Below are 25,654 nucleotides of genomic sequence, written 5' to 3' on the forward strand. Positions count from 1 at the left end.
ACATGTTAAGAAAACGCATTATCTTAATATATTGCAAAACCGTATATAGAGACTTGATAGCCAGCGAGTCATACTTAACATGGCATTATTATAGTAGATGCATTGTATTAATCAATGACACAAGAAAGAGATTACTTAAATGTATAACAATGGCGTTATAAAGAAATGCTTTATTGCATTGTATCATTTTTAATTTACACTAAGGGATTATGTCAGCTTTTGTTATCTGATTTCATTGTATAACAATATTTAAATTCTGGCCCAAATGTCTCAACAAATACTTAGGTCGTTAACAATTTAAACCTTAACAAAAATCTAAATCCAATTACTTTTGAGTTATTACTCAAGTATGTATCCATTTTAGAACTACCCTGCATATTGCTATTGAGTAATAATCAGCGCTTGATTATTTCAGATTTTCAAGACTGAAACTATTTAGTAAGTTCAACGACCTCCAATTTGTGTTTGCAAATCCTAGATTTCGCAAACTCAAGTACCCTTTAAATACGGTGTAATCGAATACTGGCCTATACTTTAGTTAGAAGGCTTCATTAAGGTATGATTTTGGTGTTTTTTGTTTGCGAAATGTTTTTGGAAGTTTGTCTAATTGACCCGCCAACTTCGGGCCCCAGCGGGGTTTTCGCAGAAAAACACGGCGTTTTTCACTATCCCGCGGGATTTTTCTCCCGTTTTTCAAAAGCTGGGGAAAAAATCCCGCGGGGTTTCAATAATACACGATTCAAGTTATTTTAGCTCAAAACAACATCTTATATCAAAAGGAGCATTATGCTTCGACACCGGAAGTGAAATAACGCGAAACAAAAAAAAAACCGCTTTTCAGTACGGGGTTTTTCTCCTGCGGGATAAAACTCCAAGATTTTACCGATAATGCAAAATCCGTAAAAAACCCACTTCTAAGCTAGTATATTATTGTTATGATGTTAATTATCACTTGTTTAAGGATTTTGAAATACTTGTTTTTTATTAAAAGAACAATAGAAATTTTATGAATGTTTTTTTACGGTAGAAAAAAAACAGCAAAACCTGTTTTGACTATTTATGATTTAAACGCGATTATTGCACTTCATTTAAAGCAAAAACAAATGTTACTACATATGCATCTTATATGTTTAATATAACAACCATGTTAGTTATGTAAATGATATTATTAAAGGTAATTTAACTAATTTCGAAACTTATGAAATAGTGTAATGTAACCTTTTAAAAAAAATCTTCCTTTTTTAACCGTCTTTAAAAATACTGCAGGAATGAAAATTATACGTGACATTAAAGAGTTGTAGCGTTAAAAAGATGATATTGCTTAAAATTGTTTGATTATTGGTACTTGAATCTGACTTTAAACCGGTTTAACACAAACATACAATTACAATAATCAATACCAGGGTACATGTATCATGCCATTCGGAACTCCTCGGCCATTTTTTTTTCAAAAACAACCTCGGATGTATGCCGGTACATCAGTTGAAGTAGTTCGTATTTGTTTGAATTATATCGTTAATTAAATTTAGTGTCTTAGAGTTGTATTTATTAATCTAAGTTTAAATTGATTACCAGTGAAGTGTATTATTGCAAACATAAATAAGATTCCCGAGAGTTAAGACATAAAGTTTAACTGCTAAATAAAATTACTACGCGATCTACTTGCAGCGGACTTAAACGTACCTCTTTTTGAGTATGTAAACCGTCCAAATACATCCGAGGTTGTTTTTGAAAAAAATGGCCGAGGAGTTCCGAATGGTATCATGCTGGAAAATTACGAATGTGTCAGACGAATTATTTTGTTTTTCATAGAAGATAAACAAAATCATCGAGCTTTGCAGAACGATGAATCAGAATGACTGAATGACACTAAGTTTTGCAAAATGGATATATCCCTAACTTCCATGGTAAGTCATTTATATTTTATTCTATTGCATTTTTGTGTGGCTTGTTGAATATGTATCAGCTATTATTGATTATGTGACTTGCACCTGTGGCTAAGAAGTAGGACAACTCTTGGTTATGCACCAGTCAGTTGTAACTGCCCCCCCCCCAGTCCAGGGAATGGCAGGGACTTTGACTTTCGGTCTAGCTAAGCCCGGGCAAAGGCCCATTTTCCCCAGCTAACCCCTGTATACACCTAGCTACAAAAATGAGCGATCAGGGATACTTTTTTATTATTTTGACATTTCATGTGTATCCCTGTAACCAGTCTGCCATAGTCTAAAAATCGTCAAAAGACTGGTTGACGGCCATTTAGGTGGACTAGGTATACACCCAGTCTCGGGTAATCACGGCCTCCCCAGTTCCGGAGAATAGAGGGGACTTTGACTTTCTGTCCAGCCAAGCCTGGGTAAAATCCTTGTCCTACAGGGACGAATTGCCGGTAAAATCCCTGCCAAATGATCCCGTACCCCAAGGACCCTAGGTAAGGCCTCCGGTAATCACAGCCTTCCCAGGTCCGGAGAAAAGCGGGGACTTTGGCTCTCTGTCAAGCCAAGCCCAGGTAAAATCCTTGTCCTGCGGGGACAAACTGCTGATAAAATCCCTGCCAAATGATCCCGTACCCCAAGTAGTCCAAATAATTGTACGTTGACAGATTTTTTTATGATTTTTGATATGGCAAATCCTTAATGTACAAATTGTTTTGTACCAAAAGTGGGTAGTTGTTCCGGGTTAAAGCATATTGCGTCCATTAAATATCATAAAAACAAGTAATATTACCAGATTATGTTATTTTATATTAGTTCCGTACACAAAAAATAAGTATCCAACGAATAATTATGAGTTTGACGGTCTATCTCGAAGCTTGTCGGATGTGGCCTACTTATTACGATTGTGTCGAGTTGTTCCGTTTGGCATAATTGTTGTCTGTGTCAGTCAACTTTCATTTTATTGGAAAGGTAAATGTGTTTTAATGCATTTAATGCTTGTTTTGTGCAAAATAATTTCTTTTACATGTATGGTAAATTATGAATATAAACCTTTATGATCAATTTCAACCATAAAATACTGCACTTAATACAATTTCAATATTTTTCAAACACCTCTGGTTTTTACACAAACCCGTTTAGACATTAGGGATTGGAAGAAACCCGTATAACACGTCTATTATTTTAGACTTGTACCCCAAGGACCCTAGGTAAGGCCTCTGGTATTCATGGCCTCCCCACTCTCCTAAAAAAATGGTGAGAAAAAAAAACATTATTATTAAAAGTATTTATTCTTTTCATGAAAGTCTTTTGCCTGTAATTGCGCATTCAACATCCTAATGCAATATAAACTGTCATGATCTGCCCCCAGATTTCAGATTTAGTAAGCTTCTTATGACACAGACAACAGTTTTGCCTATATGATCTGCAGGTTGGCGCATGATTATTATATATTAATGGCATATTTAGCTGACTGCAGTGGTCAAAATTGACACCAGCCCAAATTTTATTTAGCAGGGCTTGATAAAAAAATTAATGCCAAGCATTAGTGTTAGAAGTCGGGCTTGTACCTTCAAAAGTCTAATTGGATGACTGACTCAGTATGTGCATGTTTTGACATATTTTTGTTACTGTTTGGACTTTCTGGTAGCATAGTTGTGCTTGTTAGATGTAAATTCTTCCCTCAGAAAAAATCTATCCATGGTGTGTGTTTTTCCATGTAAATGTCATTATAACTATAACTTTAGTATATGTCACTGTTATATTGGTCTAAATAACTGTTTCAAAGATGTGATTACTTTCAATGTACCTGTCCTCAGAATTATTAATTTGTAAGTTGTATACATGAATGTAATGTCTGTTTGTGAATAACTGTTCCCATGGGATGTATCTCTTCATTGTACTAAATGTCCTTATAACTCTTACTATAGTATATGTCAGTGTAATGTTCGTCCTTGAATAACTGACCCCATGGCACGTGTCTTTGTAATGTACCATACATTTTAGAATGACTATAATGATTATTACTATATATTGAAAGTCAAATGTAATGTCCGTCCCTGAATAAATGTCACTATAGTGTCATTTTTTGTTATAAAGTACATTTTAGAATAACTATTTATACTATATTGTATGTAATTGTAATGCTTGTCCCTGAATAACTGTCCCCATGGTGAGATTCTTTGTAGGTACATTTGAGAATACCAATTTCTGGAGTGTGTGTCAATGTTATCATATGTCCGTCCCTGAATAACTGTCACCATTGGGTGTGTCATTACAATGTACATGTCAGAATTACTATTACTATAGTATTATGAATGTCATTTAGTCAATGTATGTATGTCCCTGAATAACTGTCCCAATGGTTCAATTCTATGTAAAGTAAATGTCAGGATAATTATTAGTATATGGTTATTGTCAAGTGTGATGTCTGTCCATAAATAAGTCTCCTCATGGTGTGTGTCTTTGCAATGTTCATGTAAGAATAACTATAACTATAGTGTATGTCAATTAAGTCTAGTCAATGTAACATCTGTCCCTGAATAACTCAGTCCTCATGGCGCTTGTCTTAAAATGTTAATATGTCAAAATAACTAGTACTTATAAAAGTGTATACATCAATGTAATGTCCGTCCCTGAATAACTGTCCCCATGGCATTTGTTGTTACAATGATAATGGCAGAATAACTATTCCTATAATGTATGTCAATGAAATGTCTATCCCTGAAATCCCTGTCCCCATGGTGTGTGTCTTTACAATTTTCATATCAGAATAACTATTTTTATAGTGTATGTCAATGTAATGTCCGTCCCTTATTAACTGTCCCCATGGGGTATGTCTTTGCAATGTTCATAAATTTCAGAATAACTATTTCTATATAGTGTATGTCAATTTAGTGTGACAGGCCCTGATTAACTTTCCCCATAGTGTGTGTCTTTGCAATGTTCATTTCAGAATAACTATTTCTATAGTGGTGTTAATGTAATGTCCGTCCCTGATTAACTGTCCCCATGTAGGGATTCTATGTAAAGTACACATCAGGATAATTAATTACTGTATTGTATATCAGTGTTATGTCTGTCCCTAATTAAGTCACCTTAAGGGTGTCTGGTGTGTGTCTTTGCAATGTTCATGTCTGAAATACTATTAGTATAGTGTATGTAAATGTAATGTCCGTCCCAGAGTATTACTGTCACCATGTAGCGATTCTGTGTAAAGTACATGTCAGGATAACTAATTACTATATAATTGTATGCCAATGTTATATCCCTAAATAAGTCTCCCCATGGATGCACCAGTCAATTGTATCCACGCTCCCCCCCCCCCACCCAGGTCCGGGGGTATACCGGGGATAGCCGGAGAAAAGGGCCGTGTTTTTACTTTCCAGGTGGTCCCACAGGGCCGGGTGACCGCGGTGGTTTTGTCATAGGGCCAAATTAAGCCAAGATTGGGCCTTATATAGAGTCTCTGGGGTGCGGGGGCATTTGGCCGGGGTTTAACCATCAGTTCGTCCCCGCAGGGCGGGGATTTTACCCGGGGTCGGCTGGACCGAAAGTCAAAGTCCCGGCTATTCCCCGGACCTGGGGGGGCTGTGGTTACAATTGACTGGTGAATTATAATGTCAGTCCCTAAATAAGTCTTCCCATTGGCGTGACTGTCATGGTAATGTACATGTACCGGTAATTATTACTTTAGTATATTATTTTAAAACTAACAGTAGGATGTCAAAATGACTTAATTAATTACACCATGATAAATGATAATATATCATGAGTGGATGGTACTCTGAAATTGCAGAGCTTAATATTATTTTTTTTAGTTGAAAGATTTTACTATTGTTAAAGTGACTGGTCAATAAACAGAATTTATGATGAAATGGGTTTCATTTTCCTACATGCCTTGGCGAAACAAAATAATCCGCTGAGTTCTCTCCATTCCTTGAAGCTGTCAAATAAGTTCACATTTGGATTATATATATCTTAAATATATATGTCTAATGTCTACACTCATGCACAATATTTTGCTAAGAATTGGGCGCAAGTCCGCTAACGCGTTCACAGGGGGTACTTTGAATGACTGGGGAATAGCACAGTAGCGCCCCTAGTGTGCGTCCTTGTTTTTAGTTCCTACTGAAAGATTACTGTTGGTCAGCCTTAGAGTATTTGAGGTTGGCTGATGTAGTTTTTTCAACAGTCAGAGACTTCTGTTCAGGATTTCCACTCCTTTATTCTAAGAATAGTGTTCCTTTTAAATCAGCGATAACAAATAACGCAATTGCAATTGCAAATCCAGTATGATTTAAGTCTATTTCATGTATAATACATTATAAGTTATATGAATTTTTCATATGTGGCAGGTCTATTTTAGAAGTCTTTTGTTTATAATTGTCTCTGTGGCTGCATTTATGCCACTCTGATCCTGTTGTTGTTGAGATAATGAAGATAAAATTCTCTATTAACAAAAAGTCCACAATTAGAAAATAGTAGGAGAGAACATAATTAAACTTTTCCAAAAAAAAAAATCTTAATCAAGATATGGAAAGGGCCCTTATAATAACCTGATTAAACTTAAAATTAAAAACAAAAAGTAAGACTTGTTAATTACTCTAAAATCTAGGTGTTAGATGACATTAAAGCTGCACTCTCACAGATACATATACCATTTTGACAACTTTTTTTTGTTTGTCTTGGAAAGAGCAAATTTCTGCCTAGATATCTGCAAATAAATTTATGATTGCTGACAAAATCAGATCGTAGATTTTCACATTTTTCTGTTTGAAAAATTGATGTTTTTTAAGGAAAATGCATATTATATCATTTTTGGATTTTTTGTTAGTAGTTTTATTTATATAACTGGTTCCATGGATTTTTGCAAAAATTGGCTGGTTCCAAGGCAAACAATAAAAAGTTGTCAAAACGTTCAATCTGTGAGAGTGCAGCTTTAAGTGCACTGTACAAAGAAAGCTGGTAAAAATAATGAATAAACACTTAAAGCAAAATTATGTTTAAACTGGGACCAATAATATGTTATCTTACTCCCAGGTTTAAACAATTGCATATAATAACAATAATTATTGTTTTGTCTGGCTTTTCTTACACAAATAGGAACTAATTTTTTAATCAAACAAAAGACATTAAAACTGCATATCCAGAATATTCTTGAAATAATATCAAAATGCCAAAATAAAATGTACCAAAAAAAAACAAAAAACATCTGAATTAAATAACAATTAGCCACTTTAGCAAAATGGAGAATTATACATTTAAGATATTCACATAAAATTCACCTCAATTTTTCCTTTCCATATGATTATATATATTTCTTATTTTTTCCCCTCTTTGCTATTAGCCTATAAATCAACATGACCATAAGCAATTATTTTAATCAATTCTGTGAAATGCTATGAAATTGAAGTTCAATTCTAAATTGACAGTCATGTATCTCTTCCAATATTATAAGGATTTATATTTTAAGCATAATTAAGGAATATGTATTTTGATCAATTAAAGTGCATAACTGCAGATTATGTTTATTATCTTAAATAAATTATAAGCCTATTCATAATCATATTTATAGCACCATTTTCAGAATAATGATTGTCACATTAACCAGGCTTTCCCTGTATAAAACTGTCATTCATAAAGAACATTAAAAGGCAATTTTAACTCAGCCAATCAGATGTCAAAAACAGTGAAAGCCCGGGGCAATGTCAAGTCCAGTGAAAGGGGCGGAGCTAAGAAATACTGACATGAAATGTAGATGGATCTTACCAACTGAGGAACTATTTTGATTTTCCTCATTTGCTTGTAATAAAAATTAAACTTTTACATTGATACAAATTTATCAATATATTATTGAATATAAAAGTGAATTATAAAAGCAAAATAATGACACCAAACATGACACATCTTGCATAAAGATTCGCATTTTGATAAACTTCCTGGAATTGTTATAATCAAAATACCTTGCACCAATATATCAAATCCTACTCCCACACAATGCAATGTAATAAAGTAAAAATATATACAGTATGCAGCAAAACTGTCTTCAAATTAAATCCTTGATTAGGCGAAACAAATATTCTTAGTTTCTACTAACATCCCCCCAAAAAGGGTAGATAGGTAGGCATTACTTTTTTTTGGACGACCATAATTCTTTAGCAAACTGACCTGTATCAGGGTATTATTTTAGGTCTCTGAAAAAACGCATTTTGATCAAAACGCCAAAAAAAAAATAGGAAGAAAAAAATAAATTCAGATGGGTGTAAACAAAGATTTGTATAGGCCTTATTATGTCCATGTTATCATATCAGTGATCAAAATAATCACAAGCCCACAAGCCCTACAAATGTAAAGTTCTTTCTTGGCTGTCAGGGGCCCAGGGCCCACTTCAACTCTTGATTTATGGTAGGTTCTGTTGAAAGTGTTTGAAGCAAAATACTAGTTTAAAAATATTGGCTTTGAAGGTCTCCATAGTAACACTTCTAAACCTAACAAATGGAGTGAATTAAAGGGTTAATTGGGGGTAATAAAACACATCTTGATAGCGACAATTTAAGTTTTAATCTTTCAAGTGGTGGTTCAACTAAGGAGGGATATATATATATATATTCTGTAACATTCTAAACTTTAGCATAAAATGTTAACTTAAATTTAATAAGAAAAAATATAATTAAAATGTGAAACTTTTTTGTCATTTAAAAAAACTTGTCACAGCTTCACATTCTCTTATTTTTAAGGCCTTCGACATATTTGAGTGGGATCCTGAAACAACCTCTGACACAACAACTTAATTTACAAGAACAACCCTGCGTATAAGAACTACAATACTTCTGACAAAAACAAACAAAAGCAACTCCAGATATATGAACAACTCTGATTACTAGAACATGAACACCAACCCCATCTTCAAGAACAACAACTTCAACCCCACAACATCAACACTTCCTGCAGGGACAACTACAAAAACATCGGCTTCAAGAACAAATTCATCCTAAACACAAACATCAGCAACAACAGCTACCCGAATGAAACTACTCGAACTACAAGAACACCAGCAACACACTCTTTAAGAACACCAGCATCATCATCTTCTTCTAGACTTGCAAATGCAACAAACACCAAAGACAAAGTTGAATGGTATGTATATATGAATGCAAAGTTTTGACATACACATGTAACATCATGTATAAGATATAGTTATTTGTCTTATTCCATAAATATGACCTACTCATTAGAACGTCATTGATTAAATTATGTAATTGAACAAAACTAAACAATCAATTTGCTATCATGGATTCTTTAAGTCAATGAGCATATGACTTTTTTTATTGTCTTTTTATTTTGTTAATGTCTCAAAAAACATTATTGAAGTATTCAACAATATATTTTGAATAGGCTTTTTTTATTGAAGATTATGTTCATGCAACATAACGTACTTTATTTGTGTGCAATGTAGCCATAAACTTAAAGGGACTAGACACCAGGTTGGCAAGTACAGTATTTCTTCAAAATAAGCCTAGAACTGTCGATGTGATCATTTAGAAGGCTGATAATACAAAAGGGTTATTAGTACTGTGTTTTGATCCGGGAGGTTGTATTTAACTTGAGTGGATTTTTGCAGATTCGGATTTCACAAGGCACAAGCCTACCCGGATCAAAACGCCATACTAATAACCCTTTTATTATATATATACATTACTAATTTACTTGTTACATCACTTAAAAGCCACATGTTTTCATAATAAATGTCATTTTAAAGGGTCTGTCTCACAGATGATGAAATAGCGAAAAAAACAAATTGTCGAAAAATGACATAAACTTGGCATCGATGTGTACAATGCATTGAAACGTACTAATTGAAGTACCACATAGTTTACAATTTATTTAAGTTATTAGCAGTTACTTAGTATTTTTCCATTAAAAAAGATTACTGGGTATGTGTTCAAGGTAGATTTCATTCAATCATGCGTGATTGGCTAGAAGGTGTTATCATGTGAAGTTGGACTTCAATTTTTGCGACGCGGGTTTGACCCGTTCTCCGACAATTTTTTTTTTTTACATTTTGGAATTTTTTTTACAATTATGACATCAAAGCGTAACACATTCTATTAGATAATTGTCCTGAGATTCGTTACAGAAAAAACTTTTTTGTGCAAATCTGTGACACAGTCCCTTTAAGGACACATTATTTTGTTTTATGACATCATTTTAACATCACGCAATGACACTTGTAAAGTTGTTATGACGTGACGTCACAAGAGTTGAAAACGGCTGTAGTGCACTAGAGTGGAATACAGACTACTGTATTTTGCGATATGTATTACGTGTGGATAAATGATGGGTATATAATAAATAATTTTACATGATTAAAATAAACAGAGCAATCATTTGACTATCTCATTTGGGTTTCATTGTATAAAAATAGTGAATTAAGTTTTCCAAGTTTATATTGTATCCATTTATGAATACAGATAAATATACTGATGCTTTTTTAAACTTACTTGGATATTATATGTGGTAAACACACCCTAGAAAGTTTCATATCGACAATATGTGCAAAAGCTGTGAAATTATGTGTCTTAAGCAATGTTATATAGCTATTAAAGTAAGATTAAAAGTTATACACTAGTACTAGTATATCAATTGTATGTAAGTTTTTGACAGTTATCTATTTTTTTTGTAATTGTATCATCTGGTGTCTAGTCCCTTTAATAAACTCTGTTTGAATTAAATTCATACATTATTGAAAAAAATGACAAGCAGCAATTGTCATCACTTGATTGTTATCCTTGCCTTGGGGTTAAGTTTTGCGTTCAGGTCAGTTACATGAAAACTATCAAAGTTGTCACTTTGAAACTTGGGGAACTTGTACATCTTATACCCTTCTTCACATTATACCCTAAAGATATTGAGTCTCACCTGTTTTTAGGGTAAAAACATGAATTTTGGTTGATTTTGAGAAATGGACACTAAGCTTCTTCATAGAAAATGAAAGGATTATGCCTTCAATATATCAAACTCATTTAGAAGGGAATGGGGAGGATGGGGGATATTTTAGTATTTGTGGACTATAGTCTAATTATTTTAAGTTTAATAAAATAATGTGCTTAGAAGGCGGCTTACAAGCAAACTATCAGAGCTATCACTTTTAAACATTGGAATATTCACTTTCAAATGTACAATATGAAATAAATTTACAATAAAAGGATATAATCAGACGAGCGTTCAGAACCCGCAGGTGGTGCTCTTGTCATATGCCAAATGTGCTGGTATAAACAAGTGCCATTTTTGTGTGAAATTAAAATTTTCCTTTCTAAAATTGCAGGCTAACTTCAATGGAGAGGACAGAGTAATGGCAAAAAGACGATCATTTTAAAGAGAGGAGGAAGAGTGATATGTAAAGAGTGTTCTGAGGCCAGGATATCAGCAGTGCGTTCAGTCATGCGAGCGTTTTGTATCTCTGTTGCAACGCAGCGCATATACGTTAAGCAGGAAACCAAACAGCAAACGTTCGCCGCAAACATCTTTCATCTTTACTGAACGCGTTGCAGATTCACGATGGGGGAGGGAGGGGGGGGGGGCGGTGGAACAATTTTCGAGAATTATTGACATACATGTGTATAAATATATATATATATCATGGTAGGAACTGTTTGCCTTGTCAACTGTGACTTAAATATTTAGTTCTTGTGTCAGCCTGTGCTTATCTCAAATATTTAATGACATTTTTTTGGTTTGTTTGATAGACATGATAATTATATAACTATTAAATATAAATGGCAACAATTATAGATAAAACATTGTAACTCAGGTTAACTTTATAATAGATAATTAATTGTTTATATGCAATATATATTAAAGGATGCATATTTCTTTTATTCTTGAATCTAATTTTTGTGTGTTTTTTTTCATATATCGAAAATGTTTTTCATGAATGTGGGTTTTTAATTCTTTGTCAGTCTCAGAAGAATTAAACAACTTGTGTTGAATTTATTTGCTAGACTGAAACTAGGCTGTTAATTTTGGTCAGACTAATTGAATCAGAGAATAATATGTACAGCTAATCGGATTACTGACCAATAGAGTGAATTTAGTCAATGATGTATGACCCTAAGATTAAGATTGACTTAAAGCTGCACTCTCACAGATTGAAGTGAACTTCTTTATTTTTTGGCTTGGAAAGAGCCAATTTATGCGAAAATGCATGAACAATAGTGTCATAAGACTGCACACTTTCTTATTTAAGTTCAAGAAGTGATGTTGAATGCCATTTCATTAATTTTCGAACAGAAATCTACAAATCTGCGATCTGATCTTTTGTCAGCAGTCTGATTTGCAAAAAAGAATGTAGAAATTTGCTCATTTAAGACAAAAAAATAGAACAGCTGTCAAAACCGTAAATCTGTGAGTGTGCAGCTTATTTGCATATTTTGAACTTATGTTTCTTCATTCGTTTTTTTCATTTTTAAAGTTATTATCAATTTAGATCTTAGAATATTGTTTTTATGTTGATTTATAAATATATAACAGTATTATACTAATATCAAAGTAAATTTGTACTGGCCAATTTTAAATGGACAGTTAAAGCTGTACACTCACAGATATACAATTTTTACAACTCTTATATTTTTGTCTTGGAAAAAGCACATTTTTGCGTAAATATCTGTAAACCAGTGATAAAAGATTGCTGCCAAAATATCAAATTGCGGACTTTCATATTTATGTTTGAAAATTAATGTTTTATTGCATAAGAACTGAAATATAAAGATCTACAATCTAATTTTTCAGCAGTCTTATTTAACTGTTTTCTATGGAATTTCGAAAACTATGGCTCCAAAACAAAAAATAAAAAAATTGTCAAACGTTCAATTTGTGAGAGTGCAGCTTTAATAAATGGTTAAATGTTGTTGTTTTTTTAATTCTGATTTTTATAATAAGTTGATGATCGCCATGTATCATTGATAAAACATGTAAAAAAAAAAAATCTTGTTTATTTTCCAACGCTGTTTTGCATTTAAATTTGCTCTCCAAAAACTTCTGATATGTGGTTTTAAAATGTGTGTTCATCCTTTATTCAGCTAGTGGATGGAATTCATTAAACTCCTGTATTCAGTACACCATGCAGCTCTTCCAATTGTTTGAATGCAATTATTTCACAGAATCTGATAATAGAGGGACCGGACTCAAGATTCTACATTGCAAGAAAAAGTGAAAATTGTCAAAATTTATCATCAAACTGTTATGTTTCAACAGTGTACAGTGCACTGAATCTTACTTATGTAATCATATAAGTCGAAATTAACTCACTTTGTCTACCATGTAAATCGAAGTAAATTTAGAAATAGCAATCATGTATTTATCTGTATATATGTTTATGTGACCTTTACATGCTTAAAGTAGATATGATAATACTAATAAACGGGAAAATCATTATGTGCTATTTTTTAAAGATTACTTGTCTCAGAGAGAGAGACAGTGATGAAATCTTTTAAACACATTAAATGATGTAATATCAGTCTCATAATAATTGGTATCTTGTTTTTGGATCATCTGGTGTCCAAGTCCCTTTAATGTATGTCTGGGTGGGAATCAGCCACCGGGGTCAGCCACCGGGGCTGAGTAGGCGACAATGCTAGTGCATTGTCTATCATGGGTTTAATCCCCATATTGAACAGTCCCTTATCCATACTGTTTTACCAACCCTTTAACATTCAGTATAAAACATTGTGGACACAGGGTATAGATTACAAAAGTATTACATTAGTATTAAATGGGTTGTGTCACTTGTGTGTGTGTCTATGGGGGAAAGATTTTTGTTAAGCAAAAAAAAAATTGTAGTCATTAATGGTATTTTTCCTAGACAATAAAATAATTATAGATAATTATTAAAGCTGCACTCTCACACATTGAACGTTTTGACAACTTCTTTAATTTTTGTCATGGAACCTGAAAGTGCATTCAAGACTGCTGACAAAAAAATAGTCACAGATTTTTTCTTTATAAGTTAAAATTTTATGTTTCATGCATTTTTCTTGAACCGTAAGAAACGGTTTATAGAGATAAAAGATAAGTTTTCTGACTGAAATTTAAAAATCTGCTATCATATATTTTGACAGCAGTCTTTAACCACTGGTTTCAAGATACCAATAATGGGTAATTCGAAGACAAAAAATAAAAAATCTGTTAAAACGGCAAAACTGTGAGAGTGCAGCTTTAAAATGTTAAGTGGCAGTGAAGGGGAGTGGGGTTTGGGGTTAGTTATCCATTCTTTAAACGAAATTATATATCACTTGGTAGTTCTTAAATGAAATTTTAAAGTCTTAAATGAAAGTGATCATGTAGACAATAAATAAACTGGAAGATCACTGATGGCTATAACGGCTGTATATCGACGATGCCGACGGTTACAAACAACTAATTATTAAAATCTGATTTTTTTTTTATTAAAAACACATGTTAACTTAATATTATTGACTCAATATAAATATGTAAAACAACTTCACTTCCTTAACAACATCCAACCGCTGGAAATTGAAATTTTTTTTTCGTTAAATAGCATTCCTGATTTTTGCTGGGTTTTTCTCCCGTAAAATATGCATTAAATTAATAGATTTCTCAAATGAAAGAAATGACTCTAGAATAGTCATTCAAATTAGTATTTACATTAAAGTAATGTATAAAATCTCAAAAACATAAAGCTTGAATTGATTTCTTTTTTTGCTAAAATGTAGGAATTTTATCCCGCAGGAAAAAAAACCCGTACTAAAAAGCGGGTTTTTTTTGTTTCGCGTTATTTCACTTCCGGTGTCGAAGCATAATGTTTCTTTTGATATAAGATGTTGTTTTAAGCTAAAATAATTTGAATCGTGTATTATTGAAACCCCGCGGGATTTTTCCCCAGCTCTTGAAAAACGGGAGAAAAATCCCACGGGAGTGTGAAAACCCCCGTGTTTTTATGCAAAAACCCCGCTGGGGCCCGAGGTTGGTGGGTCAATTAGACAAACTTCCAAAAACATTTCGCAAACAAAAAACACCAAAATCACACCTTAATGAAGCCTTCTAACTAAATTATAGGTCAGTATTCGATTACAGCGTATTTAAAGGGTACTTGAGTTTGCGAAATCTAGGATTTGCAAACACAAATTGGAGGTCGTTTAACGTAAACATATTATTTTAAGGTTCTTTTAATATGATAGTTTAAATGAACATGTGTGCTCACGTGACATAAAAAGCAATTCTGAGCAAATAGATTAATATTTCAGTATTTTAGGTAAAAGGGAAAACATCTTGAGGGATTCAACACGCATAAATAACAATTTCATAGACAAGGCGGGATTGGACGGATATGCAGTACACCAAACAATAATATTTTATACTCGTTGATAGTGTAATTCGAACAAATAGCAAGAACTTCGCAAATGAATGAACCTAGGCGTTCAAGATCACTAGTATTCAATTGGTTATAGTAAGATATAGTCTGTTACACTTTTCTTATTCTGTTCTCATATGTTTAACTAAAAGCTTAGTTAGTTTACATCTTCCGAAAATCCAGATCCACAATTATATACTCAATTAGTGCCGTATCGGCCAATTTGTTTCAATGTGCAAATGTTGAAACGATAGCATTGACAATGTAAAGGCTATGTTGAATGTTTCGGAAACTATCCAGATACAGTGACGATTCAAATTTATTTTTAAACTCTCTACATTAACATAAAACAGTGCTTATCTAAACGGAATTAAACACAATCTCATTAAAGTCAGATTCTCAGTAATCGCTTCGCGACGCCACGCTACGGGCATCACTGGATATCCCGACTGTATGCACTTCAAGTAGACCTTCACGTCCGAATTGCAAATATAAGAAACTACCAAAATTTCGTCATGGCTTAATAGGAAATTTACAAATGTCTTCCTCGATACTCTTTCTTCGTGTATTTCGATCGACATTGAAATGACACTAGTTTACGTTGGTGAAATCAAGATTAAAACAATGATTAAATGATGTAAACTTACGTTAGTAGGGTTATTCCAAATATGTTTAAAACTTGCATTGTCATATTTCCCCTTTACATTACGTGCCCAATTATTTTTGTTTCAACTTAAGTAAATTCTTATATCATTTGCACAATAACGTTTTAACATTTGAAAATATTACTGTAACAATACAGTGATCTCTAGCTCACGATTTACAGCAGTTGATCAACAAGTTGACGGTTAAAAGTGTAACAATATTTTACAGAATTTAAAATATACTCGGTTTGTTTCGTTAATCTCACCATTATGCAAATCCATAATTCAATAATAAGGCAAGACCCAAATAGTTGACATATTGCACTAAGCTTAAATATAAATGATTAACGTTTAAGACATAGTTTAAGTCTTGTATAAGTGATCCCCCCCCCCCCACCCCAGAAAAAAAAATCACAAAAAATCTGTGGACAGTACACAACCTCTGTGTATTGATCTTAAGCTACTTGCATTGATCCCTCTTATCCGGTCTGTGATCTGAGTATCCTGCTGTGCCGTTGTAGAGGTTTTTCTTTTAGAAATTGACCCTAAATGGCCCTGAGCCAATAAATGAATACACAGAAAATTGGCTCCTACTGTGACACCAGTGCAATTAGCTGAAGATGCACAGCAGGGGATTATAGACGATTCATATGTCTTAAATTAGACCGCCGCCATTTTGTTGTCACGTGACCGTCCGCCATTACAGAAGTGAAAGTTCCTGATAGTCTGCAAGAACGCTCACACGCCATTTAAATTTTAGAATTGAGACCAAAAATGACCTCCGAGAAGCAGCTACGTAAGTTGTTTTATTGGAACACTTTTTCTGAATGTAATTGTAATAAATAGTAGACCGTATAGTTGTAACTGGCCTGTAAAAAGACAATTAAATACTGCCGTATTGCTCTAAAAAACAAAATGGTGGACTTTGTTTAACAAATTATGTTTATCTTTTTAGAGGATTATTAGTGTAATTAAAGTAAGAATCTTTTTTTTGGTTTTTAAATAAACATTTATAAAATGTTGTATAAAATGCTTTTTTGACGAAAAAAATAATGACAATAGCCGTTCAACTTGCCAGAGTACATAATGTTGACCTGTTGACTGCCAAGAGATTTGACAGGTGTGAACATTTCTTGTAAATAGCCTTGGGCTTTTGTCTTATACACTCGGCTGTAATTATAAATACTTCCAACTCTTTTGCAAATAAATTTTATTCCAAATAGAGGATTTATGTATGCATTACTTATTACAGGGCTGCCACCCGATGACTTGAAGTGGGAAAAGAACAAAAGCAATGCCTGGCCTAAACTGATGTACGAGGATCTTGTTGACTATTTGATACATGCAAAAGCATATGATGGAAAGGCCATGAAATCCTTTAGGTCGTTGTACGGATATAACTATGTACAAAATGGTTGGATGGGTGATATGTGGTCCATTGAATGTGAGGGTATGACTTACATAAAGGCCAAAATTTCGCCGAGTCAGCCAGGCGTTGGGCGCAAGGACTACAACTCATGGATTGCGGTTTCTAGTGAAAATACTGTTGAGACTGGCCATTGTTCTTGTCCAGCTGGCAATGCCCGATCGTGTAGTCATATATCAGCAATTATTTATGCAATTACACTGGCGTGGGCGAATGGTGTAGGTGGGGAAACGTGTACAGACAAACAGCGGGCTTGGGGTAAAGGAGCTGCGCAAGTACTGTCACATGACACCATTTCAGATATGGTGTTTGACCGACCAAGCCCATTTCAGCTACAACCATGTACTGAGAAAACAGCCAACAAGACCAACACGGATACAGATTGTCCACCTCGTACTGAACAGTTTCTGGACCATAGTGACTTACAGGACTTTGTGTCAAATTCCACAGTGGCAAACATTTGGGAGTGTAAAGGTACAATGTTGTACAAAATGCTACATGCACCAGAGGTTAAAAGGGACATAAATGAAGAAATCCTGCACCAAGAACATTGTGAAAATGCCTCGTATCCTGTACAAGTTCCTCTGTCATGTGCCAAATGCCAAACATTCTACGATAAATATGTCAACATTAGTTCAGAAAAAATTCAAATGTTAGCCAAATCCACAGAAAATCAGAATACCTGTGTCTGGACAGACAGTAGAAAATTGAGATTAACCAGCAGCTAAGTGAATGATTTGCCAAAGACTAAAAGAGCTAATCCTAATGAATTTGTGACAAATCAAATTTATCCTAGGTTTAAGGGATGCTTTGCTACACGTCATGGACAGAAATACGAACCAGTTGCACGAGCCTGGTATGAAAGCGTTTCTGGTCACAAGGTTAGAAAATCTGGGATTGTTGTTAGTTTAACGGAGCCATATATTGCTGCCAGCCCAGATGGTATTATAGACGAAAGAACAATTGTGGAAATAAAATGTCCAACACGCCCGCTAGAAGACCTCATATCATCAGGAAAATATGATGTTCTACTTGAAGATGGTCAGCCGAAATCGAGCCCCAAGGGAAAAAATGGCTATTATTGCCAAGTGCAAGTTGCAATGTTTTGCACTGAGTCAACTATGTGCAAGTTTGTTGTGTGGACAGCTGAAAAGCAGTGTGTTGTGGATGTTCAATACAGTAAAGACTTTATAAAGGGCATTCTTCCTAGAATCCGTGACTTTTATTTTAAGCACCTCCTTGTTAGACTAACAGATGAGTTCCAGGCAAGTCGTTTGAAAATTTCCCCGGAATACAAATCCTTGTGCCGTTAATTCCATACCAAATTTAAGGACTTGAGACTTAAGGAAATTTCCTGGAAGAAGATTATTAAATCTGAATGTCATTTTATGTGTACCTTAAAATGTAATGGAAATTTCTGTGAGAAATGCACACACTTTTGATTTCTTAAGATTGTTATTTATCTGTTAAAACTTAAATATTGTAATTCATATAATTATATGTAAAAATTATTACTGTAATACATTATTATAATCATCATAAAATTAAAGGAGTAAACTCAGATTATTGTCCTTGAAATCTTTTTCAAACTTTAAAGGGACTCGCTCACTGACTTTAGCTTGACACCATTAAACTAAATTTGAAATCAAAACATAAGATATCTGACCATTAAAAAATTGAACGAGTCTCTTAAAGGGTTGAAAGCATATGTATATACTTAATACATATCTTAATAGTTCATCAAGGACACTACTTGAAAAGCTTATTGTACAGTAATAAATGGATAGACCCAATACTTCTCCAGTTGGCATTTGCATCACCATCTACTAGTCTTGTTTTTTGCCAGTGTGGGCTTATACAGAAAAGAGATAATAGACAATATATTTTCTTCTTTTTATGCACCATATTTAATATGAAATTCATTTAAGACATGCATAGTGTTATTAATGAATGAAATAGCAAAAACAACCATTTGGCTTTTGAATTTAAGATCCAAACCATTGGACAATTACCAAGAGGTAGCATACATTTCATTTGCATACAGTATGCAATAAACAACATACTGTATACAATAAACAATAAATTGTATACAATAAACAACATTAACGGCTGTGAAATTAATTAAACTACATGTATACACAGATCTTTGTCTAGTCAACAACATCATCCCGTATTAATGAATCTCTCATGTTGCACAAAGCTGCAACTACACGGACAGTTTTATCTGCATTATGTAATGTTTTTATACTGTATTTAGTGTTCAACAGTCTAAAAGACTTCATTCGCATGATAGCGCGCTCAACATGAATTCTTTCAGCCGCAATCCTTCTAGAGTCAATGGTCTCCTGTTCGGATAGCTGCGACCGACCCTTCATAAATGCAGGAATATTCAGTTTGACTCGACGGCTACACATATCCTCACCTATTGTGAAACCACGATCAGCCATTACTTCATCTCCAGGCAGCAAATAGTCCAAAAATCCACAATTTTTAGTGATGAAATTGTCACTTGCCCGTCCACCATACAATGGTGAGATGTACATTATAAATCCACTTGGAGCTATCGCAATCAGAAATTTGGCAGTGTTATTACTTTTATATGTACTCCAAGTCTGAGCCCTTGCTTTTAATGAAAATGGCCTTTGAATAAAAATTTCAGAACAGTCTATTATGCAGGTTGTCTTTGGAAATGATGTTTTGAAGGAATTTGGTAATGTTCTTCGAATAGTATCTCTGGGCAACCATACCACACAATGTGACAGATGTTGGGACATTACATTGATCCATGACTTAAAAACATTACTCATGAGTTGGTGAGACACACCAAAACGTCTGCCGATGTCTTCGAATGTGAGTGCAAGCCTTAATCTTAACAGCACTGAGAGGATTTGGTTTGGAACACTCATTCTGTATGGGAAACCTTTTCCATAAGTTGACAATGTTGAAATTAATGTCATGAACACTGAGAGGCTCAATCCTGTGTAAAAACGAGAGTCTGAGTCTGTATGTTTTCAAAACCAAATTCCGCAGAAGAATGCTGAGAATGCTGAGTAGATACCGTCTTTGTTTTAAGAGAATACCAGTAAGTGTGGTCATGGGCCACCAAATCAATAGTCTGTGTACTGCTGTCTACTAGCTTAGGCTTATTGGCATTATGGCAGTGTTGTGGGTATTTCTGACAACAGATGCTTAAACATTGCTGACAGTCCGTAAAGGCTTCATCAGCATCAGTGATTGGGGTAGCTGTCAACATTTCGTCAGGAGGACAGCCCACTTTTGGACTTGGTCGTTTTACAGGAGTTGATAATGGATCAGGTTGTGGCTGTGACTGTCTTGGACTTGAATTTTCATTAGATTCTAGACGGAGTCTTTTCAAAGGTCTACGTCCAGGTGTCTTTGGCGTCACTGGTCGATATCCCATTTCCAACACTGGGATTGGGTTTTGCTTTGTAGGGCGGCCATCTATAAAGTGCTTCGAACAAACCTGAAAATATAGATTTATTTACACCTTAACAATTAATGAAAAAAATGTTTTAACATCATTTCTTAATTTAATGTTGCCGACAATAAGTGTGGTGCTTTTCCATTTTTAAGGGTGGCTGTTCACCATAGTGGTTATGGTACTGTATACATAATACATAATATAAAAAAAATATGACACAGTAACTCCATTTTTTCCAAAAGTTAGCATAACTCACCACTGACTTGATAGGAGGATCAAAGCCTTTCCTGTTGATGGATTTCAACCACTGGAGACGATTTTCTCCCGATGCCGGTATGCAGTGGAATTTGAACGGTACAAGACATGGACAGTCTTTGCCATTTACATCATTATGAAACTGCAAATGCTCCTGAGTAGAAGATTAACTTGATTGTACAACTACCGACCTTGTTTGTCTTCAGTCCGGCTACTCTTCCCGTCCGAAAAGTTGCTAAGGACGCTGAAAAGGCCTCAAAAAACAAACAAAAGCAAACGAAGGGGCCGGGTTAGTGGCAGTCCATGGAGACTACGACGTAGAATCAAATAATCAACTGGTAAGACCAGAAGAAAATTAACAATGGCCAAAAATTGACGAAAAAATGTGGCTTCAAACGCGGGAAAATTCTCGAGGAAAATTTGCCAACAAAAGTTGCAGAATTTCAGCAACAATTGCACTGGAACGGCTTAATAAAACACCGCTGCCACCATTAAAGTATTCCCTATTATTACTTAGACCAAACCTAGCTTACCATTAACTTTAGGGAAAGCACACGTGAGGTCTTTTATTAAGCAGTATATCAAAGTACGTCTTGCTTCTTCTACAGCTGATCTCGAACTCCCCGTGATATGCGCGCGCACCAGTGACGTCAGCACTTCATGTGTAAACAGGTCAAAGAGTGCACTCGCACTACACTGGCAGGTGGAATTTTCCCAGTCGTAAAGTTTCTTCTGGTTATTGCTACAATTAACCACAACACACTGCCTTCCACCACCTCGTTTATATGGCATAATTATCCGATATTTTATCGATTCGAGATAATTTGACAGATTATTGGTTTTTCACTTCCGCAATGGCGGACAAGTAAATTGAAGAGTATTTGACAGGGGAGATAATTCGTACTGTACTATTAAATAGAATCGTCTATTAAGCCAAACATTCCTTAAACTAGGCCTTTAACTAACATTAAACCTGAAAATTGATTGAGTACAAAATTTCTTATATAATTATATACAGTACCCTGATAATTTGAATTATTTACATTTTCTAGATGTTTATCACCATATAACCAATTCTCAGTGCCCTTTTCACATAATGTTGCATAGAATGCAAACTTCAAAATTTCCAAAAACCCTTCGTGAAAAATGCTTTAAATTTGTTTGCTATACGATCATTAACAGTTTCGATTTCATTTATTGATGGTACATATTGCTTAAGAATGAGTGATACAGGGGACTTTATCAAATCTGAATTGCATTGGTATTTTACAGATACAACAAAGTTGTTCTTACAGTGAATGGAAGTATAGGTGAAATAGAGGAAGAAAACAAGAGTATAAAAACAACTACGAAAGAAAATCAGCTTGCAATTGAACTGGAGAAGGGAAGAAGGAAAGAAACCGTATTTAGTGAAATGGAATTGGAAAAAGAAATGAGCGAAAAGAGAAAAGAATTAAAGGAGGTGGAAAATGAACGAAAAGAAGCCAGGACGCAGATGGGTAAGCAGTATAAAACTGAAATTGACTCGGTCGGTACGATAAAAGGGCAAAACACAAAATAATAAAAAAAATAGTTGTCATACAATAAGGTAGTTGTATTTTTTAAGCTTAACATTTGTTTTCATCTTTACAACCTTTATATGTTTAAACCGGAACACACAAATCATTTTATATCACATATTACATATTCCCTAGACTATGCTTTTGCAATTGTATTTTAATTTAATTAATGCTATTATGCGAAGCATTTCTATATTTATGCGTGAGTCACATTGAGAGATAGCTCAATACGCCTTGTTGTAAAGAGTATAATGCATTCGAATACTTTGTTTTCAAAGTAAAACGTGCAAAATAAATCTATACCTAAGACAAAGAAAAAAATCCGAACATATATTGGGCACGTTTGTTAAAAACTTAAAAATATAGTTAACTGTTTATTGTTTAGCGCGTCAATAACTTAAAAAGGTAGCAGATGCAGTGACTTTTACAAATCACTATGGACAAAATAATAATTAAGCAGAAAAAAACGCTGGAATCTGCGCTGGTGTCTTTGCAATGTACATTGATAAATAAACACATTGAAATACACGGTGGAACCAGTTCGAATTATCAAACATGTATTGATTTGTTTAGGTCGGTTGGAATAGTCGTTCAGTACATTTAAAAATTAAACGTGTATTCATTTAACGTGACTCAAGTAATTTAAGCACTTGTTTTATATAACAACAGTAATCCTTAGTCAAATTTCCTGACTGACAACATTCTGCAAATTGTAAATAATTAAAAAATGGAACTACAAGGACACTACATGAAGAACTAATTGTCAAGTGATATAGCTATAAACGATAAGACAGAAGATATTATATTTTATTTCAGTGAGAGCTGCAATGTCAATAGGAGAAACAGATGGAAAGAAATTTCTTTCAGAGACAATGCGTCCAACTGCATTGACCGGAAACGTCGGAGCCGTTGTTGGCGTCATTGAAAGTGGATTGAATCTGGCAAATGACATATTTCAATTTGTGAAGAAGGGAAGTCAGGTAATCAGAAATAATAAAAAAACACTAATAATCCTACAAACTTTATGATCACAAATCAAGTTGTTAAACGGTGTAAGTTCAATTATGTACTAAATTTTAAACGTAATACATATTGCTTTCATATATTTGAATACTTAGAAAGTAATAAAAATGGTGGCTAGTTCAAACATACTTTGTTTTGCGTTTAGTATATTATAAATTTGATTACTATTTTGAATTTCATTTCATTATGCCGAGCAGTACGATTACTGAACCTTTATTTGTGATTTTTGAAATTTAAATTCTCAACTGCTATCTAAAAAACAACTTCATTTCATCATACATAAGAAGCTTTTTAACAAAAAATAATAATGTATGATTGGTGCACTGCATATGTAATATATATATATATATATATATTTTTCAGTTTTGTAAAAACGCATATTTGAACAATAAACCAAATAGCACGCGCTAGCTTGTAGTTTAATTTGTCGTCAAAACGCGAAAGTTTATTATTGAACAGTGTATACAATAACAAATTGAGCGACGCAATGTATGTTTTCGAAAAGATGTTTTCATTAAATGTCACCAATTGTTATAAGTTTGTTGTGTTACCTTATATTTTTCTAAAAATTCTTCTTCTTCTATTTATCTTCCTCATCATCTTTTTCTTCTTCTTCTTCTTCTTCTTCTTCTTCTTCTTCTTCTTCTTCTTCTTCTTCTTCTTCTTCTTCTTCTTAATATTATGTTAAAGAAAAAGCTCTAGTATCAGTAGCAGCAGATGTAGCTGAATTATTATCAATAGCAACAGAAGTAGCATTAACAGGAGTAGTAGATATATGAAATAAGGGTAAAACACTTAATCACATTAAAACAGCCTCTGAAATGGAAACTAAAACATAAATATGTGCATTATAAAAAGAGTATAATAACATGTTTGAACATTTTGCAGTTTGCAGCAATGGATAAAGCACAAGCAAAGATAGAAAAGGACAACGAACAGCAATTTAAGCAATTGCAAGAGATGAAACGCGAGATGCAGGAAAAAAGGGAGCAGAAACTGCAGCAGATCCATAAAATCAAAACACTGACTTTGCAAATTGAGGGTACATATGTCGATATATACTCACAATCAACTTATGTTTTGATAATATATAAAACGACTTAGTAGATCAGCTAACTAATTGCCAATAACACTACATGTGAATCAGTTTTTAAATATATCGCATATATATCACAATTGATACTGGCAATATATATATATATATATATATATATATCGATAAAGGTTCTGCTTGCATATCTTATGGTAGTAAGCAGTAACTGTTCTAGGTTTAACAGAGATATGATATTAAAACATGATATTCAAAATAAAAGTAATGTATTTTAATTGTGTTTTAATAGTTTGTGTCATACGTGTTCATGGCCACATTGATTGGTCTAAAGAATTTATAAAAAAAAAACTACGACAGGCCATCATAATTTGTAAGGCGATGGTAATGTACAAAATACATTTAGGTTGTTCCCGGTCATCGATTTACTAGGAATATAGTATACCTTACTTTCAAAATGGAAAGTAAATATAAACTATGAGGAATACTTTGATCAAGGGTTTGAAACAAGTTGGCGTTTATGAAAAATAAACTTTGTAGAAACTGCAAAGGACATTTTTTAACATTAGTATGTAAAATTTGTATTTTCTTATTGTTCAATAGGTGTCATTTCACACTTCTTTTTAAGTTTTAGCATCATCTTTTAATATCCTTAAATCCTAAAAATCGAAATTCAGTTTTGTTCTGGTCACAATTATTTGTATTCTTCAACTAATTATAAATATCAATGACGAAATATTCATTATTATTTCTGTCCTATTATCGTCATTCATAAGATACTGGTCCATAGCTTATGATAGTCCGTTGAAATTTTATATCCTACAGCCGGTGATAGGGCCATGTTGTATTATCAACAGTCTCAATCATACCGAGACTGCTGTTTTCATACATTGAAAACATTAGATGTGCGATATGCTTACAAACAATCACAAAATTAAAAATGTATTCATTGTT

The 25,654-nt window shown here is 33.7% G+C and overlaps 4 protein-coding genes and 1 long non-coding RNA gene across 5 annotated transcripts in view; 2 read left to right on the forward strand and 3 right to left on the reverse strand.

Moving 5' to 3' along the window:
* Positions 1 to 25,654, reverse strand: part of LOC128240743 (uncharacterized) — a 122,971-nt gene that overhangs the window by 16,288 nt on the left and 81,029 nt on the right. The gene's annotated exons all lie outside the window — the stretch shown is intronic.
* Positions 1 to 25,654, forward strand: part of LOC128240746 (probable DNA double-strand break repair Rad50 ATPase) — a 34,751-nt gene that overhangs the window by 4,714 nt on the left and 4,383 nt on the right. The window contains exons 5-7 of the mRNA XM_052957567.1: positions 22,343 to 22,569; positions 23,446 to 23,609; positions 24,541 to 24,694. Coding sequence (XP_052813527.1) covers positions 22,343 to 22,569; positions 23,446 to 23,609; positions 24,541 to 24,694 — 545 coding nt within the window. The remainder of the gene's footprint in view (positions 1 to 22,342; positions 22,570 to 23,445; positions 23,610 to 24,540; positions 24,695 to 25,654) is intronic.
* On the forward strand, positions 1,225 to 13,367 carry LOC128240752 (uncharacterized). The gene is made up of 3 exons (XR_008262284.1): positions 1,225 to 1,907; positions 8,672 to 9,071; positions 11,260 to 13,367. It is a non-coding gene; the product is annotated as an uncharacterized LOC128240752 (long non-coding RNA).
* Positions 19,495 to 20,450, reverse strand: LOC128240750 (uncharacterized). The gene has a single exon (XM_052957570.1). The coding sequence runs from the start codon at positions 20,328 to 20,330 to the stop codon at positions 19,524 to 19,526; it is 807 nt and encodes a 268-aa protein (XP_052813530.1). The 5' UTR covers positions 20,331 to 20,450; the 3' UTR covers positions 19,495 to 19,523.
* LOC128240751 (uncharacterized) lies at positions 20,313 to 21,053 on the reverse strand. Its single transcript, XM_052957572.1, has one exon. It carries the CDS (start codon positions 20,792 to 20,794, stop codon positions 20,345 to 20,347), a length of 450 nt encoding a protein of 149 aa, XP_052813532.1. The 5' UTR covers positions 20,795 to 21,053; the 3' UTR covers positions 20,313 to 20,344.

Source organism: Mya arenaria, chromosome 7 (assembly GCF_026914265.1).
Source record: "Mya arenaria isolate MELC-2E11 chromosome 7, ASM2691426v1".
NCBI classification, from domain to species: Eukaryota; Metazoa; Mollusca; class Bivalvia; order Myida; family Myidae; genus Mya; species Mya arenaria.